Source organism: Sturnira hondurensis, unplaced genomic scaffold (assembly GCF_014824575.4).
Source record: "Sturnira hondurensis isolate 20B ecotype Veracruz unplaced genomic scaffold, ASM1482457v3 Scaffold0010428, whole genome shotgun sequence".
Lineage (NCBI taxonomy): Eukaryota > Metazoa > Chordata > Mammalia > Chiroptera > Phyllostomidae > Sturnira > Sturnira hondurensis.
The window spans coordinates 6,245,959-6,265,007 of NW_028083059.1; the positions used below are offsets into that span (position 1 = coordinate 6,245,959).

General features: G+C 43.1%; 1 protein-coding gene across 3 annotated transcripts in view; it reads left to right on the plus strand.

The window, feature by feature from the left end:
* The window catches only part of COL8A1 (collagen type VIII alpha 1 chain), a 157,717-nt gene extending 149,193 nt beyond the window's left edge, over positions 1-8,524 (plus strand). For 2 of the 3 annotated variants that reach the window (XM_037058924.1, XM_037058922.1), the window contains 2 exons: positions 1,084-1,411; positions 3,986-8,524. In XM_037058924.1, the coding sequence (XP_036914819.1) occupies positions 1,087-1,411; positions 3,986-5,895 (2,235 nt within the window). In that variant the 5' untranslated portion in view covers positions 1,084-1,086 and the 3' untranslated portion in view covers positions 5,896-8,524. The remainder of the gene's footprint in view (positions 1-1,083; positions 1,412-3,985) is intronic. The other variant, XM_037058925.1, reaches the window with a different exon arrangement.
* Positions 8,525-19,049: the final 10,525 nt, after the last annotated feature.

Consider the following 19,049-nt stretch of genomic DNA (forward strand, 5'->3'; position numbering starts at 1 on the left):
TTCTTTCATAATAGTACAAAGATAAACTTTAATGGGCTCCAGATACAATTAGCCAAATTCTAAATGAATGACCTCACAGTATTTAAATAGAAGGAAGAAATGGCATCCCTGTATGAACATAATCATGATAGTAATTTTTATGATGACATTTTTCAGACTGTCACATGAAGAACATTCTTTACAATTTAGACTTCTGCATTTTTATTGTTGTTAACTCTTTAACGGTGATATTTATTTGTGGCCACATCAAAGCAGCCAAAGGGAGTCTAGCAGATGAAAAACCTCAGCCTCTGGCATAAAGCCTATACATTCTCAACCGTTTCCATGTAGAACAGAAGGTTGGCACTTACTAACAAAGCCTGACTTGCCACCAGGGTTGCCTCCCTTTGGAGAATCTACTTTATCTGTTAGGATTAAGTTCAGTGCTAATGTGCGACACCCAACACAACTGTATTTTAAAGTTTCCTCTCTCTTTAATAAACACATTCTAAATTTAAGAATCAATATGATGCCTCCAAGTTCAACCAGGGCTGAGGTTTCTTCTGGCATGTTGCTCCTCAGGGCACAGCTTTCACCTCATGGTCCAAGGTGTCTGATCTGTTTCCAGGCAACAAATCCACATCCCAGCCAGCAAGAGGCAAGAAGGATGATGAGGACGAACATACCCACCCCCCTTTAGGATCTTCTTGGAAGGTGCACCTATTACAACTACATGCAATTGGCCAGGACTTTGTCTCATGGCCACACCTGGCTGAAAGGTCTTTGATCTAGGCTGCTTTGTTCCAGCTGAAAATTAGGGGTTGCAATACTATGGAAGAAGACAGAATTGATATTCAGAGACAACTAGCAGTCTCTCCTTTAACCTATAGTCCCACCAATTGCCTCCATTTACAGATCCTACTCTTTTCTGTTTTCGTTTGTTTGATTTTTCTTTGTTTTCTATTGAAAGGTAACATATTTTCATTTGTCTCCACTCATGAAGTTCTGATAATACTGTTTTCTTTTCTTCCTTCTTCCTCTAAATACACTCCAGTCACTTGACCTGCAAGTTTTACCATGCTGGTGCGTTCCTTCCTTTTCCAGGTGATGGCTGCACCGCCTGCCCCCCTGCAGCTGCTGGGAGTGCTGCTTACCATTTCCCTGGTCTCCATCAGGCGCATTCAGGCCGGTGCCTACTATGGAATCAAGCCGCTGCCTCAAATTCCTCCTCAGATCCCACCGCAAATCCCACAGTACCAGCCCCTGGGCCAGCAAGTACCTCACATGCCTTTGAGCAAAGATGGCCTTACCATGGGCAAGGAGCTGCCCCACATGCAGTATGGCAAAGAGTATCCACATCTACCCCAATATATGAAGGAAATACAGCCAATGCCGAGAATGGGCAAGGAAGCCGCTCCCAAGAAGGGCAAAGGTAACATCCTCCTCCCGGGCTACTACAGAACAGCAGCCTTCCAAAATCTCATCGAGGAGACCAGCTGGGGGGCAGCGGGAGGGACTAAATTTTAGAAATTTTTATTTTAGAATGTATTACTGATGTTCACTAAATGCCTACTCTGTTCTAAATGCTATCCTCGAATAGTTGAAGTGGTAAAGATACAGATGAAATTACCATTTTATGCTGTGCTTTATTTCAGCAGCATCAAATGGCAGAAAACATATTTAGGAACAAGTAGTTTATTTCTTCATTCAGTACATATTTATTCCAACATTGGGCAATTATTTATTGAACACATATTTTTGTGCCATGTTTGGACTATCAGCGGGGGAAAGCAGTGGAAAAAACAGAAAGGTAACCATCAGCCCTCTGAGTTAGGAGTGCAGTGTTGTACAGACCTGCTATGTGTTTTTTTAAAAAAAAACCATATGAAAGCATTTTGTGAACTAGGTGCTAGATAAATGCAAATGTTTTTAAGACTGCTCTAATCAAGTTACTACATGTGTCAATAAATAAATCAACAGAAGGAGACTAAAGAGTACAGGCTGCACCTAGGGATGATACCTGAAGATCTCTTCTTTCTAGGTATATTTATTATTCACCACCTGCAAAATGCCTATCACTGGGAGTGACACTTGCTTGTGAATTCAGTGGGTTTATCTGGAGTTCTAGGAAGCCTAGCATTTGTAGGAAATGAGTGGCCTCAGAGTAGCAACTTCCTTTAAGGAAGTTGAGGCCATGTCACTGGTCCCTGCAAAAGCAGGAAGCTTCACTAATGGAAGCTAGTGGATTTAGCACTAAGAGGCTTGGATGCCCAGAGGTCAGAAATGAGGGAGACCTAGTCATTTAACCCTCTCTGGAACTACTTTTATTCATTTGCAAAGTAAGATTGTTGACACAATCAATAACATAAGGTAAATAAAAGTGCTAAGTTAATGCTAAAGCACTTAATGCTAATTAGCACTTAATGCTAATGCTAATTGTGTATAGTAGTTACAAAATTCACTGCTTAGAAATAACATGCCAATACTATACTTTCAGGGATCATTTCTATAGTTCATCACAAATAACACACGTTAATAGTACTCTAATAAGATCTCTTAGCATAAGAGAAGTATTCACAATTTTCTTCTCTTTCGGAGCTGGTACCCCACTGTGGAGATTGTCTCAGCACTTTGTTGTTTCCCTCTGTGTCTTGAAGTGCCTGCCTGGCTCTTGGCCTGTCCTGTACTTATTCAGACGGGAACCAGATTTCAATCAGGGAATTTGGAAAAGAATATGAGTTCTGTGCTTCTATTTTGTTCCCTGATAGTAGCTCAGTGAAAAATACAATAGTCAGAATTAAGATGCAACCACTGGTTAAAATTAGACTTTGGTACCATAAATTTCATTTATTTATATTATGTATTACTTTCAGTAGCATTGGTGTGAGGGGGGGGTGGTCCAGAGTTATGTTTCTCTGGAAGGCATAGCATTGTTGTTTATAATAACATATGCTTTGTATTTTGATAACAATTCAAGAAAGCATAACGCCTTCCACACCCATTGTCTAACCCCGTAGTGTGGGTGTATTATTCCTACCGTATAGATGGGCAAGCAGAGACTCTGACGGCTGAAGTGACCCAACGAAGACCCCACAAGCAGGAAGAAGAGCTGAGCTTCTTGCTCCTAATCCCAGCTCCATCTGCTTGTCATCCTAAATTCCCGAAATATTTTATTCACTTCTGTTTAAAAACCAAACTAGCAAACAAGAAATAGCATATTAAAGAACAAGTGTTTGAGGCTTAGGAAATCTATAGCACATCAAATAAATTAAGTGAATCTCTGACACTAGAGGACAGAAGTGGAAGATGTTATTAAACCATCAACCAAATAAAGTGCTTCAGTTCTTCTAGGCGTCCATATAATGACTTTCCTCATCCATATCACACTGTATTTTTGCATCAGAGAAAATATTTTGCCATAAATTATTATATTAAAAAATCAAGGACATGGAAAATATAATAATAAGTAGTAAAGAAATAGAAATGGAGAATGACTCCTGCATCACTTAAAATACATAATGTCACACATATAGCTAGAATACGAGATGGAAATATACATGTAAATGTCAAATGATTATCTCTGAGTGGTGCGTTTATAAGCAACCTTGATTTTTCTTTACCCCTTTTTTGAATTTTCTAAATTGCCTGTAGTGAACACACCATAACATCTCCCAGTTTTATACTTGGGAAAATGTTTTGTTATTACTTTCAGTTTCATCACTTAACCAATGCTAATAAAAGTAGCTGAAGATATCAGTGCACAAAACACTATCTCCAATATATCGAAGAAATTACCATCCAGATTATCCTTTAAATGCTGATAACATACAGTCCGGGGGGATGACCACAGTATGCCTAGTCTTGCTTCTCATTAAGCAATGGGTAAATGTGCCAGAACTAAGTAATCATTGTCATGACTTCCTTAAAATGAAGGATAATCAGTCTCTCTCTCTCTCTCTCCCCACCCCCTTCCTCCCCTCCTCTCTCGCTCTCTCCTCTTTCCCAGTAGAAATTCCATTAGCCAGTTTACGAGGGGAACAGGGTCCCCGTGGAGAGCCTGGCCCAAGAGGACCACCTGGGCCTCCCGGTTTACCAGGTCATGGGATACCTGGAATCAAAGGAAAACCAGGCCCACAGGGATATCCAGGAATTGGAAAGCCAGGTATGCCCGGAATGCCAGGAAAGCCCGGAGCCATGGGAATGCCAGGGGCAAAAGGTGAAATTGGGCCCAAAGGGGAGATTGGGCCCATGGGAATCCCAGGACCACAAGGACCTCCAGGGCCTCACGGACTTCCTGGCATTGGAAAGCCAGGCGGACCTGGGTTACCAGGGCCACCAGGTGCAAAGGGTGAGAGAGGACCCAAAGGACCACCAGGACCTCCAGGCCTTCAGGGCCCGAAAGGAGAGAAGGGCTTCGGGATGCCAGGTCTGCCTGGCCTGAAGGGTCCTCCCGGGATGCATGGCCCTCCTGGCCCTGTCGGACTTCCGGGAGTGGGCAAACCAGGAGTGACAGGCTTCCCTGGGCCCCAGGGCCCCCTGGGAAAGCCAGGTCCTCCAGGTGAACCTGGGCCACAAGGCCCAGTTGGGATACCAGGGGTTCAAGGACCTCCTGGGATACCTGGAGTTGGAAAACCGGGCCAAGATGGGATCCCTGGCCAGCCAGGATTTCCAGGTGGCAAAGGGGAGCAAGGATTGCCGGGGCTGCCAGGACCCCCAGGCCTTCCAGGGATCGGGAAACCAGGCTTCCCAGGACCCAAAGGTGACAAGGGCATTGGAGGTGTTCCTGGGGCTCTGGGACCAAGAGGGGAGAAAGGGCCAATAGGTGCCCCTGGAGTGGGGGGTCCCCCAGGAGAGCCAGGCCTGCCTGGAATCCCAGGTCCTATGGGCCCTCCAGGTGCCATTGGTTTTCCCGGACCCAAAGGAGAAGGTGGGGTTGTAGGGCCACAGGGGCCACCAGGTCCCAAGGGTGAGCCAGGGCTTCAAGGCTTCCCAGGAAAGCCAGGTTTTCTTGGTGAAGCAGGGCCCCCTGGCATACGGGGTTTGCCAGGTCCCATAGGGCCCAAGGGGGAGGCTGGGCATAAAGGTTTACCAGGGCTCCCCGGTGCTCCAGGACTGCTTGGACCAAAGGGAGAACCTGGGATTCCAGGGGATCAGGGTTTACAGGGCCCCCCAGGCATCCCCGGTATTGCTGGCCCTAGTGGCCCCATTGGACCACCTGGAATTCCAGGACCCAAAGGAGAACCAGGCCTCCCAGGGCCCCCTGGGTTCCCTGGAGTAGGGAAGCCAGGAGTAGCAGGGCTTCACGGTCCCCCAGGAAAGCCTGGTGCCCTGGGTCCTCAAGGCCAGCCTGGCCTTCCAGGGCCCCCAGGCCCTCCAGGCCCCCCAGGCCCCCCAGCTGTGATGCCCCCTACACCGCCTCCCCGTGGAGACTTTCTGCCAGATATGGGGCTGGGAATTGATGGAGTGAAACCCCCTCACGCCTATGGGGCTAAGAAAAGCAAGAACGGAGGGCCAGCCTATGAGATGCCTGCGTTTACCGCTGAGCTGACTGCACCTTTCCCACCTGTGGGGACCCCGGTGAAGTTTGACAAGCTGCTCTACAACGGCAGACAGAACTACAACCCACAGACGGGCATCTTCACCTGCGAAGTCCCGGGCGTCTACTACTTTGCGTACCACGTTCACTGCAAGGGGGGCAACGTGTGGGTTGCTCTGTTCAAGAACAATGAGCCCATGATGTACACCTACGACGAGTACAAAAAGGGCTTCCTGGACCAGGCGTCGGGGAGCGCAGTGCTGCTGCTCAGGCCCGGAGACCGGGTGTTCCTCCAGATGCCCTCGGAGCAGGCCGCGGGACTGTATGCCGGGCAGTACGTCCACTCCTCCTTTTCAGGATATTTATTGTATCCCATGTAAAAAAGAAAAGAAAGAGAGAGAGATTTAATAGAAGAAAATAAAATGACGCACCAAAAAATCCAAATGGAAACCATAATTGCTTCAAAACATTTATATAGTTGGAAAGTTATATTTAAGTGAAAAGTTGAACCATCATGTACAAATAAAAGTTGAGATGCATGTTTAATGCTCTGCACAGCATCTTGTCATGGAAAATGATGGGACAGATGTTATGTATCAAGTGCTGACACTTGTGTTGTACCCACTGGAATCATAGTAGCTGTTGTATGTTATGTGCTTTCATGATAACCTGCTTATTCAGATCAGTCGAAATACTCCAGTATGAAAGATCATAGCTAATGAAAGTCACTCACTCATATTGTTTACTTTAAAATATTTATAAAAATGGCTTAAGGAAAGGTCACTGATAACATTTATATACCGTATTTACTTGCATCATTTCCTCTGTATCTGTGCAGATCCTTTGCCGTGGGATGTGGGGAGGAGTTCCGCAGTGCATGCCCTGTGGGGGGGGGGGGGGGGGGGGGGCATGGCAGGGCTTTAGTTGCAAGGGCTGTTTCTCTCCTGCCAGAGGCTGTGTCCTTTGGGAACAGGAGCTCTACTCAGAACTGTGTGTCTAGTGTCTCTAGAACCAACCAGCCACTGTGTACCTATTCGGTGCCTTCTCTGTGCCTATCCCTGGGTGAGACACTTTTGTGGGGCATAAGACAGTGCCCTACGCACAGCTAAGAACCAGCTGGGAGACACGAGCAGTAATTAACTCATTTATTTCTTATTGGTCTCTTTATTTTCCTTCTTCTTTTTTCTTTTTTCTTCCCTCTATGTAATTTTCACTATGGCCCAAATAATATAAATAACTAGAAGTCATAAGAAAAAATAACCCCCTTCTCCCATAACTTTCCAGTTTTGTGGAATGCTTATTATTAATAGCAATTATTGTATTTACATAAATATAAAAATCCCCTCCTCTGCCCACACACACAAATGAGGGGGGTAGCAATATATTTTAGTCGTTGGACAAGTAAACAGGACAAGTTTATGGGTTTTGAAGAAATTTCCCTGTGTAGTACACATGTAAATTGATGTGTTGTATGAGGTGCCGAAGTTAATTTGCAAAATCCAAGCCAATCTTTATCTGTGGGGTGGGGAGGAGAGTGTAGATTTTCAGAATTACATAGGAAAATATTCTTTTTCAAGAGATAATTTCTGAAGTTTTACATTTAAAAGGAGATATACTACTTCCTGTGGGGTTACTAAAATTATAGGAAAAGACCTGTTTCTCTAGAAGCAATCTCTGGAAGAACTTCTGGAATGTCAAAGGGCAGTATTTAGCCCTCACTTTTCATGTCACCCCACACTCAGCACAAAGCGAGAGTCAATAAAAACTTAAAGGGAGGAATAAATATTGCTCCAGGTTTTCACTTAGCTACATATTAACTGTTTCTGGCATTCAAATCTGGATTCAAAACACAAAGCATTTCGACTCAGTTTTGAATCTACTGCTGTCACTAAGCCACTGGGGACACTGTGGTGTTATGGTGGTGGCTTCTTGTATCTTTTCCTTAATATTAAGAATGAGGAGTTGGGGGGATAGTTACAGATGGAGAATGACACAAATAAATACGGTATAAATGCACATAGAAATGTGTCTATGTCAAATCTGAATCACTTTAACCATCAAGAAAAGTCTCCTCAACCTAATATCTGCCTTTTCTCTTATAAGGTATCTGAGCCCTATTTCTTCTCAATTTCTTAAAAAGAGAAATGAGTTCATTGCCACAGGGTTTCTTCTTCACTGCTAATTGTGTGACGAAATTTTCCCATCAAAAAAAATATCCCATCCAACCTTAATTTTCAAAGCAGAGAGAATTTATGCGGCCAAATGTACTTCGGGTTGGCCTTGAGGATGCTGGTTTGGGGCCGATGACCCAGGGGCAGTGCGGCTCCGCTGGGCTGCTGCCGCTGCACGGCTGCGCTGAAATGGCAAGTCAGACCAACTGGTGTGTAAAACCGTGTTTATCTGTACATGCATGGGCTTTGTATTTCCACCAAACCAGAGAGAAAGTACCTTAATTTACTTAAAACCAAATTTCACTTTTCAAAATACCTTCCAACTTATTTATTGACTGTTACTTGCCTATATGTGTGTGTGTGTATGTGTGTATATTGTCGGGCATGTGCTCCTAACTGTTAGATAGGGGAGGAGCAAACTCTATGCCAGATACTGTGTATTCTACAATGGTGCTAATCTCAGAGCAAATGAATTATTCCATTTAATTTAAAAACAAGAGTTTTAAATAATTATCTATGTGTCTGTGTTTCTCTTTTGAGTGCTGTGCGTCGTAGGAACACATTAAAGTCTAGGGATAGTACTATAATCCTCGTTTAGTTGAAAATTCATTAGAACTTTTTCATGTAAAAATGACCCAGCTGCTATTATTGCTATTTAAATATGGAGTTTTAAGCAGTATGACATCCCAGAAGAGGAAAACAAATGTTTGCGGTGGGTGACCATTCTCCAATACTTCACAGAATACCATGAGCAGTGAACAGATTGGTAACTTTTTTGAGTTTCCATGATAGATTAGAGATTTTTCGATAGCAAATCATTTTTGTATTTACATTTTTGAACTGATTTGAAAAAAAGTCTTATTAAATATCTTTAAAAGTATGTTTCTCATCTTGTTCATGTCACTCAGCTGTTTGAACTTCATATGCTTTTGTGCCCCGGTGTATTAACCAGCTGCTACAACAGAGATCTAAAACAGTGAGCGCTTACACAGGACAAGTATTGCCCTCCAACATCACCGCTCTGAGGATAAGCAGCCGAGGACTCACATGGAAGCTCCCTGTGGGGCCCTGGGCTCTTTCCGCAGTTGTCCTCCACAGTTTCACTTTTCATGTTTTCAGTTACATGGACAACTGCAGTCCAAAAAGAGTAAATGGAAAATTCCAGAAATAAACAATTCATAAGTTTTCAATTATGTGTCATTCTGAGTATTGTGATGAGATCTCAAGCCATTTTGTTCTGTCCCATCCAGGATGTGAATGATTCCTTTGTTCAGAGAACCTACACTGGGTACCCACTCCTTAGTCATTTAGTAGACGTCTTGGTTATCAGATGGGTTATCAGAGAGAGACCTCATTCACATAAGTTTTATTATGTATATTGTTCTATTTTATTAGTAGTTATTGTTGTTAATCTCTGAGCCTTATTGATAAGTGAAACTTTATCATATGTATGTATAGGAAAAACAATACATACAGGGTTTCAGCCACATACCGAGGGGTCTTGGAATGTATCCTCACAGATAAGGGGGGACTAGTGTATCTTGTTGTCCTTCCACCCCAGAGGTGTTGCCCTCATCTCCAAGTCCCAGGCTACCTAACCATCACAACTACATTCCAGCCAGTGGGAAGGTGAAAAAATTAGGAACGGGAGAGCAGGTTCCCTTAAGGGCTCAACCCAGAAGTTTCTTCAATCACTCCCTTCCACATCCCATTGCTTGAATTTAGTCAAGTGGCCACAAGTTCTGAGGGAGTGTGAGAAATTGAGTATTAATTCAGGGTAACTGCATGCCCAACTAGAAATCAGGGGTCCTACTAATTTGTAAGAAGGGAGAACAGATATTAGGGGAAATTAACTGGTGCATTGGTCACATCTATCATAAAAGAAAAAACTGCCACAGCGCTCTTTTCTCCCACAGCCTTCAAATACTCCATTCTACTTCCCTGTGCCACACTAGAGCCAAATATTTTGAGGGGAGATGGTGCAGCATGGAGCTACAGAGCAGTAGCAGATCTGTTTCAAGATCCTAAATGTCTTAATAAATATCACTGATAAAGAAGGAATCATGATGACTTGTGAAGCTCAGAATGATCATAACTTATCATGTCTAGAATACTATAAAAAGATTATTCAAATCACTCAACAGGCAAGTGTGTAGCTCCAATCTGTGGCCAATTAACTCACTTAAACCACCAATCTGAAAACTCAAGACCACAGGTCCCATTTCCATTGAGCACAATTAGTTCTATTTCATTCTAAAGCCAAGGATTCTTTCACAATATGGACCAATCATCTTGTGCGTACACAGTGTTGGTCACAGAAGTAAATGGAAGGATAGATACAGGAGGGAGGCAGGAAGAAACAAAAGGATGGGATTCAGAATGCTGGACAAGCAAGGCAAGGCCACCATTACAACGGGTCTATAGTAACCCATTACATTAAAACAAAACACAAAGTAGCCCCTACCTTTTGCTTGGCATTACTAAGGCAATAGGAGGGATACAGCAGTAACAGGAAGCATGACCCTTCTCCTTAAAAAAAAAGATATTGCGTGTTTGGAGTATATCAAGATGTTTGTTAAAGAAGAAATTGACTTCCGGGTAATGTACAAACAAGTGCAGGGTGAGGTGTGATGCCAACTGATGTATGTGCGCTAAAGACGTTCAGAAAGAGAAAGACCATTTGGCGTGCTTCCTGCTATGGCTTCTCTGCTGCATGATTCCTCCTCACCCTTCAGGACACAGCACAAGCCTCACTCCCGTTCTCCATTGCTCAGATTTAGTCACTTCTCTCTCTTGGCACTACCCTGCCTTATACAGTCTTCTGTCCCTTCACCTTTCCTGCTTAGTAATAAAGTATGTCTTACTCCGCTATTAGAGTGTAAGCTTAGTGAGAACAGGCAACTTGTTTCTTCCTTGCATCCACAGCCCATCACAGAGTGCTGGTCCAGTACCAGGTTTGAGAGAAGAATGAACCTCTCAAGTCTGCTGTGGGGGGCAGTGCCAAACTCAGTGTGAGATGTGCTAAATCCAGCTTTGAGATGTCATGATTGTACAGAAGACTATATATTCCAAGATTATTTAGAAGCTCACTGTAGGATGAAACCTAGTCTTAGTTTCTTTGGAGAAGATTACTTTTATTTTTTTAATTTTGCAAATTTTATTTTTAATAAACTATTACTGAATAGTGCTATATTTATAAGAAAAGTGCAGAAATGTTACTGGTAGTTTCCATACCTGTAACTAGTTTCCCCTGTTACTAACATCCACCATTCAGAATGCATTACATGTAGTCATCATTTCTCTTTAGGCTTCTCTTGGTTATAAAAAATTCTCAGACTGTCATTGTTTCAGAGAACTTGGTAGTTTTGAGGGTCACTGGTCAGGTATTTGAAAGAATTTCCTTCAATTAAAATGTGTCTGATGGTGCCCTGGCTGATATGGCTCAGTAGATTGAGTCCTGGCCCAGAACTGATAGGTCTCTGGTTCAATTCCCAGTCAGGGCACATGCCTGGGTTGCGGGCCAGGTCCCCAGTGGAGGCCATGTGAGAGGAAACCACACATTGATGTTTCTCTCCCTCTCTTTCTCCCTCCCTTCTCCTTTCTCTAAAAATAAATAATATATTTTTTAAATCAACACAAAATAAAATTTGTCTGATGGTTATCTCATGATTAGACTGGGGTTATGTTTTTTGGGGGGAGAAGATCACAGAGTTTGCCATTTTTGATCACTTCATATCAAGGATTCATACTATCATCATGACTTAACCAATCTTCACGTTGATTTTGACCACATGACTGACATACCACTTGGCACATTTCTGGAGATGAATTTTAAAGAAGTCATCATTAATTGGAAGAATCTAGGTGGTTGAAACACAGGGTATCCCAAGGGTATAGCCTCTCCTGTAAAGACTGAGAGGAAGAAACTCCGTGTGCGTGTGCTTGTGTGTGTGTGTGTGTGTGTGTGGATGGGGGGCGGGGAGGCTGAGATAAGGACAATAGCCTAACTAGACCCTCTGATCTGCTCCAGGACTAGGAAAGGAAACTGTGATTTGCTGATTTCATAACCAAAGGAGAGCCAAGCGATGCAGGGTTTTACATATAGGAAAAAAGGCATTTATATTTTCTGAAATACACAACAAGAAGACATTGGTCCTTAAGTGGGAAAGTTGTAAGAAAATGAGTTTGAAAAAAATTATTTTGATCAATTTTTGGAGGAGACACAGGTAGGGAAGCAGGAGGTATTTGAGCAGTGACACTCCAGGAGTGGGATGAGAGGCTGACGGGGGATGGTCCTAACCAAGCCTCAAGGGTAAGAGCCAGGTGTCAGGCCAGGTGTCAAGGTTTAAGGGCTATAAAACGACGGAGCTATTTCCAAAGCTGGGAAGTGGAATGAAGAATGGAAAACTGAAAAGACATTTGCAAGAGTGACTTGAGCTTGGGGACAACCCCAGGATGGCCTTACGAGGGAGAAGGAAGCTTGTCCCAAGGGTGGTTTCTTCACACTGACACACTTGGAAGACAGGGACGGCACCACGGACAGGAACGTGTAGTCCACCAGCAGAGCCCACCCCAGGCAGGGGAAGAACACACTCCGTTTGGTTAGAGTCTTGCCTCCAGATGAGCCTTTGGGAGGAGGATGAGGGGGAGCCGCCAACCACCACACCTGGCGGTCTCGGTAATGAGAGGGAGGAAAAAGACTGACTGGAAGTTAGTAGCACTCTTTTCAGACAAAAATAATTAAATTGCTATAAAATCTCCTTCTTTGCTTACTGCATGAATTTATTTAACAAATCCTTTCATTGTAGATACAGCAAACGTAAATGTCATCCCAGCCCATATGGAATCACAAGTAATTCAAATATACAGGGCCAACACAGAGTGTAAATCAATCATGTTTTACTCTATTTCGGGAAGAAAAAATTCCTGAGTGGTCATTGTTACTCTAAAAATGCAAATATTTATGCTCATTCTATATCATGAAAAATATCTATGGAGTGAACATTGGAGTTATCTTTCTTTTAACAAAGAGTTAACAGAATTTCTAATGTTTTCTGCCATTTTCAAAACAAATATTTGTGTGTCAGGATAAATTTCGTTGTCAGCCAAGCTATTCTTTATGTCAAATAGTGGTTAATAATTTTTATTATTAGATTTTTTTTGCTAATTCCTGGAGATAAGTGTAATGGAATTGAAATCAAAAGTGGAGCACATTGCTCCTTTTTAACAAGTAATTCAGAAGTTTCTCTTGTGTGTAACTAAAACACAAAACCATCTAATCACGTTTTCCTTTGAGGCATCCAGGACCTTTCCAGAGATTTTTTTCCTTGCTATCCTACAGCAAATAAAAAATAGATCTTTACTAGAACAAAAAAACACCTGTAGATTAAAGTTAGTGAAGCCTGCGGAGACATACACTTTACATGCCTTGTTAAGTCCACTGAGACCTCAAAATTAATTTTGTAATGAGCACAGCCAAGTCAGTTCTCGTCAGACAAGCGAGTGGCTGGCAGCAATGTTCACATCTGCTCTTCATTTGTGGGGTGAGAGGCACATGGGAAAAGCTAATGGAACATTGACCAGTCTCCAATTTCCTACTTCTAATAATATTTGCCTTTCCTCACCAACACAATGCTGTCCTTGTCATTTGTTCCCCAGACCAGAATCACCAATATAGAACGTGTGAGGAGAGGGCTCTGAGGTCAGACGCAGAGAACAAATCTCAGCTCCTCTATTTACCAGCTGTGTCACCCTCACTCAATTGCTTCATCTCTCAGAAACTGTTTTTTCACCTGTTACATAATGTGCTAATAGTGGTCACCTTCTTCAGTAGATGGAAGGGTGGATGAGGTACTAGGGTGTGGTATGGAGGGGTAACCATTGTTACCATTTGCTGAGTGCCAACCATGTCCCCGAAACTGCTTTACGTGTTTTTATGTATTCCCTTAGTTACTCCTCATAACTCTATTATTAGCCTCATTTTACAGCTGAAGAAATTGAAGCAGAGTAACTTGTCCAAGATTGAATAAAAACGACAATTCTAGGATTTTAACCCCTGTATTTGTCTGGCTTAAGGTTCACACTCTGAGCTACTACATCATATTGCTTCAAGACAGGAAGTAAACGTTCTGAACTTTCTAAGAAGCAAACAACTGCTCAGAATATTAGCTTGCCTCAAAAGAGAAAGCAATGACAAATTTCAGGTATTCCTTGCCAAACACAGCAGAAATAGCCAGCTACCGGAAGGCGCACTGACAGATGTGACGGTGACATTCCTGTCCGTTAGGAAACATGAGGGCAGATATATGGCTTTAAACACTAACAAGACCACCTTACACCCATGAGGATGGCAGTTGTTTAAGAAAAATGGAAAATAAGTGTTAACAAGGATATGGGCAAATTGAAACCCTTGTGCCCTTCTGGTGGGAATGTAAAATTGGGCAACTGCTATGAACACAGTATGATGGTTCCTCTAAAAATTAAAAATAGAATTACCAAATGATCCAGCATTTCTACTTCTGATTATATACCCAAAGGACTTAAAAGCAAGGACTCAGACAGATACTTGTCCATCAATGATCGTAGCAACATTATTCACAATTATCTAAAGGGTAGAAGCAACCCAGATGTTCATCAGTAGCTGAATGTATGAACAAAATGTGGTATATACATATAAAAAATATTATTCAGCCTTAAAAAACAAAGGTAATTCTGACCCATACTACAGCATGGGTGAACCTGGAGGGCATTATGCTAAAAAAAATAAGCCAATCACAAAAGGACAAATATATTATTCCACTTAGTGAGGCACCTGTAGTAATTCAATTTATAGGCAGAAAGTGGAAGAGTGTTTTGCCAGGAGGTGGGGGGGAGATAGGAATGGGGAGTTATTGATTAATGGGTATAGAGTTTCAATTTTGAAAGATAAAAAGAATTCTGGACATGGATGGTGGTGATGGTGAATGTAGTTAATGCCACTGCACTATACAGTTATAAAATGGTTATGATGGTAAGTTTTATGTGTGTTTTATCACAATATAAAAAACACTGAAGGGAAGAAACACCTGCTGATAGGGATAACCCATGATGTAAGTGGTTATTGGAAATGACCTCCAGCAGCCTCCCTCCCCTCCAAGTTCATCACAGTGCTCACCTGATGGATAAAGAGTCTAAGCAACACCACTGTGGTGGGACAGAAACCACAAATCCCAGACTGTCCTGGGGAAGCACTGCAGACCCCGATGGGGACTGCCACTTATTGCACCTCCTCCACTTCAGTGGCTGTTACCTCCTAGGGACCTTAAGACTTGCCTGACACTCACTCCTTGCCTTTACCCCATAAGCCCAAATTGAAAAATAGAATGAGTTTCCTCTCTTCAAGCATAAGCATGCAATCTGCATGTCAGTTTTCTGATGCTAAAGGTGAAATTAAAGATCAGGTTTTTCTTTCTCTAAATGAAATCTTTACAGAGCCATATGTACTCAAGATACAAGATAAAGAAAAGTTTTACTTAGGCCACCTGAACTCACCAGGCCATGTGGAGAGAGAAGGAAAATTTCTTGCCATTCTGGGCAGAGTATCCAGCCTTGGTTAGAAGGGAAGTGAGCATGGTTTCAGCATCTGGCAGGTCCCAAAGGAACAAGTGCTCCCTCTCATGGCCAGAGAAGAAACAGCAGTTCCACAAGCAGATTTTTTCTTAACATGAATTCAGTGGATCAGGAATTTGGGGAGGTCAGAGTGGAGTCAGTTTCTCTCTACTGTGTGATATCCCGGGCCACAGTCCAGGGTGAATCAACAACTGGGGCCCAGAGCAATCTGGAGGCTTCGCATTTGCAGGCCTAGCTGTTGATGCTGGTTGTCAGCAGAGACTTCAGCTGGGCTGTGAGCGGGAATGCCTACACATGTTCTTTCCATGTCATTTCTCTATGTTGGCTACTTTGGGCTTTTTTACAGCATGATTCCTGGACTCCAAGTGTAACGAGGTGGAAATACATTGAGTTTTAAAGAGCTAGCCTGAGAATTCACAGAACATCTATCCCTTCCACCATATTCTATTAGTTGAGGTGATAAAGATTTGCCCAGGTTCAAGGAAATGCAGACCTCACCACTCAAAAGCATGCAGGATATTACATATTGCTGGGCATCTTTGGAAAATACAATCTGCCAGATACCTACCTGGTTGTTCGGTGACAAATACTAGACATGGTGGACCTGGACGTGGGACACAAGATCCACACACTTTTGCCACTCCCTCAGGTCCCTCCACATGCTTCTTCCAGATCCCTTTGCTATTTAACTACGAAAACTATCCTTGACACCCTCTAACATATAATTCACTATTGCTCAAGACTATGTTCACCCTTACCTCAGACAATTTCTCTCTTCATTCAAAGGCAATGACTAAATGTACATCTCACAGGTCTGCCCACCAGGATTTTCCTCACCACTGTCCTTTAGGGCCCTTCCCCCAGGGGGACCGTCGTGCAGTAGCAGCCAAGCTCCACCAACACACCGAGCCTGAACCCACCTTGAACATTGTCCTCCATCATCTGACCATAGGTGTGAGCTGAGGAATACAAGCTCAGACCTATGGAGTATAAGACATGGAGATCTGGGCAATCTGTTCACATAACCTATGACTTCTGGACCTGATTTTTTTTTTAGATTTTATTTATTTTTAGAGAGAGGGGCAGGGAGAAAGAGAGGAAGATAATCATCAATGTGTGAGAGATACATCTATCACTTGCCTCCACAAATGGGGACACAACCCAGGCATGTGCCCTGACTGGGAATTGAACCAGCAGCCTTTCGGTCCGCAGGCCGGCACTCAACCACTGAGCTACACCAGCCAGGGCTGGACCTGCCTAAATATGATCTCACTTACATCATTTCTATGGTTCGGTGGATTTTTGCTGTGCATACCTGACCTCACAATATCCAGGTCCTGAAGGGCAGCTGTGCTCGTATAACTATTTGATGTTCTATAGTCAAAGATCAGTTTCTGCTAGAGCTCAGTATCATGACAGTAGGTGCTTTCTGAATGGTTTGGCTGCAGAAGGCACATGGTCTTACTCTAGAACCCTAGGAATTGGTTCTGCGGCTCTCCTTTTAGGTCTTGCTAGAGTCCACAGAGCATCATCATCACCTCGCACCTTGGGGTCTATCACACCATCATGAACTGAGTGGAAGAACAGCTTGTATCACAACAGGAACATGCTGCCAAGCCTTTTCTTTTCTTAACCCTACTCAAACCTGGTAGCCTTTTGACTCACTTGATAGATGGGTTAGAAAAGTATTCCCAGGTGTGACACAGGCTACCTGTCCAATCCAAAGAGGTACAGCAAATACTGTTTCTTTTCCTTAGTGGTGGGAAATGAAAGATTCAAAAACTTTTCCTTTACCTTGAAGGGGCACCCAGGCATGGCTCAGCTATCCAGACTCCTAAAAATGTGATCAACATTGCAGGCCCCTGAACATTTGTAATCTATCACTCCTTTTGAACTATATAATGACAAAAAGCAGGAGAGTTAAGCAGCCTTAGAGGGTTCATAGGAAAGCACTCAGAGCTCTGAGTAATCATGAACTCAATATTCCCAAGTGAACGCAAAATTCTTTTGATCTTGTTTCCTGATGGGAATTGAGTATGTATAGCATATATTCACCAGATGAAAATCACACAGAAAAGTGTTGGAGGCTGTGTTGATGAGTTCCAAAGGCAAAACACCTGCAACAGCCTCTATGATTGAAGCTATCACTTAAGTCAAAGGTGTCACTCATTTTCACCGGAGGCTGCATCAGCCTCACAATTGCCTTTAAAGGGCTGAATGTTAGGACTGTATAAATGTAACTACTCCTTAACTTGGGGCAAGGAGTTCAGAGCTGCTGCCAGGTAGAAACAAGGTGCCAGGCCGGATAAAACAAGACGAAGGGCTGTGTTTGGCCTGCAGGCCTTGTGTTTGCCACCTGTGACTTAAGTTTACAGTAGCCCCCCATCATTTGCTATGGTCCATCTGATTTAGGAGGGACTGTGCTGGCAAACCAATGCCCCTGCAGCCTCTAAGTCCTTTAGGTTGTCATTAATCTCTGCACTTCCACTGGAGCAAGATAGTGCTTCTGAGTTACTATCTTTATGATGGAGTGGAGTGGAAGAGGCAGTTTTAGGTCTTCCTACCCTAATGGTTCTTACTTCATGTCGGAGTCAATGTGATGGTTCTATCTACTGCAAAGTATAGCCGTCTCAATTATGCACTCAGTGACTGAAGAGATGACCAAAAATTGATGGATCTATTGGAGCCCCTGTGAACCACATTTGGGCCAGGACTCTACCACCTGGCCCCTGTATGCCCTGCTCTAACAGGAAGTTATTATGGTAGCAGTGCAGATTTCCTGCATCAATGTAGATCACCCTCTATCCAACACCCCTTGAAAGGGGTGACACTTTTTTTGACACTTTTCCCCAGTGTCAAATATCTCTGAAAAAAATGGTCATAAGTTCTGTTGGAAAAGGTTTGAGTACATACTGTATACGGGGTAGGAAAAAGTAGGTTTACAGTTAGGAGTATGCAAAACACATTTTATTCATGTATTATTGTTAATTATTGTATTTTTTCCATATGAACAACTTTAAACCTACTTTTGCCCTATCCTCTATATGATAGCCTTGCAGAGAACTTCCTCAGGGAAATTCATATTCCCTCTAGATCAATGGGCTCTTGGTTTGAGAACTGGGTCATTTTTGCAAACAGGTCCAGAGATCATACTTTTCCATCTGGTAGTTCACATCTGCCTTCTGCTCACCCGTTTTTGATTGTGTTGTTTCTGGTATGTAAATCAACCAATGCCTTCATTAGCTTGTGATCTATCTTACCTCTAGGAACATCACAGTCTGCCAGAATGCCACAAACCCCCTACATTTCAAAGATCCCTGACTGGTAATTACATTCACTTTATGATGGTTAAGTGACGCAAACTGCCCTTGCTATTCTGGAATCCTGTCATACTGATTAACGCTAGGGCCTCTCCTACTGTCATCTCTGGCCTGTACAGAACAATCACCTCTGAGCCCCTCATCTAAGTCAATACCTACTCATTACTGCAATCTTCTTGCTTTAGTGAAAGGATTGTCCTCTGGGCCCTCCCAGAGAACATGGCTGGCAAATTCTCTGGTCTCATATGATAAATCTATTCTAAGTTCACTACCCAGAGCCTCCTGACTCTTTCCTTAATAACCTGCCAAGACAGTGCTGAGGTCTCCATCTCATTTACTGTAGATTACCATTGCACCCACGCTTCAGGCTGCTATCCTCACAGGGCGTTAGGACTTGCTGAGACATTAAATCATCAGCTCCTGGATATCAACTTC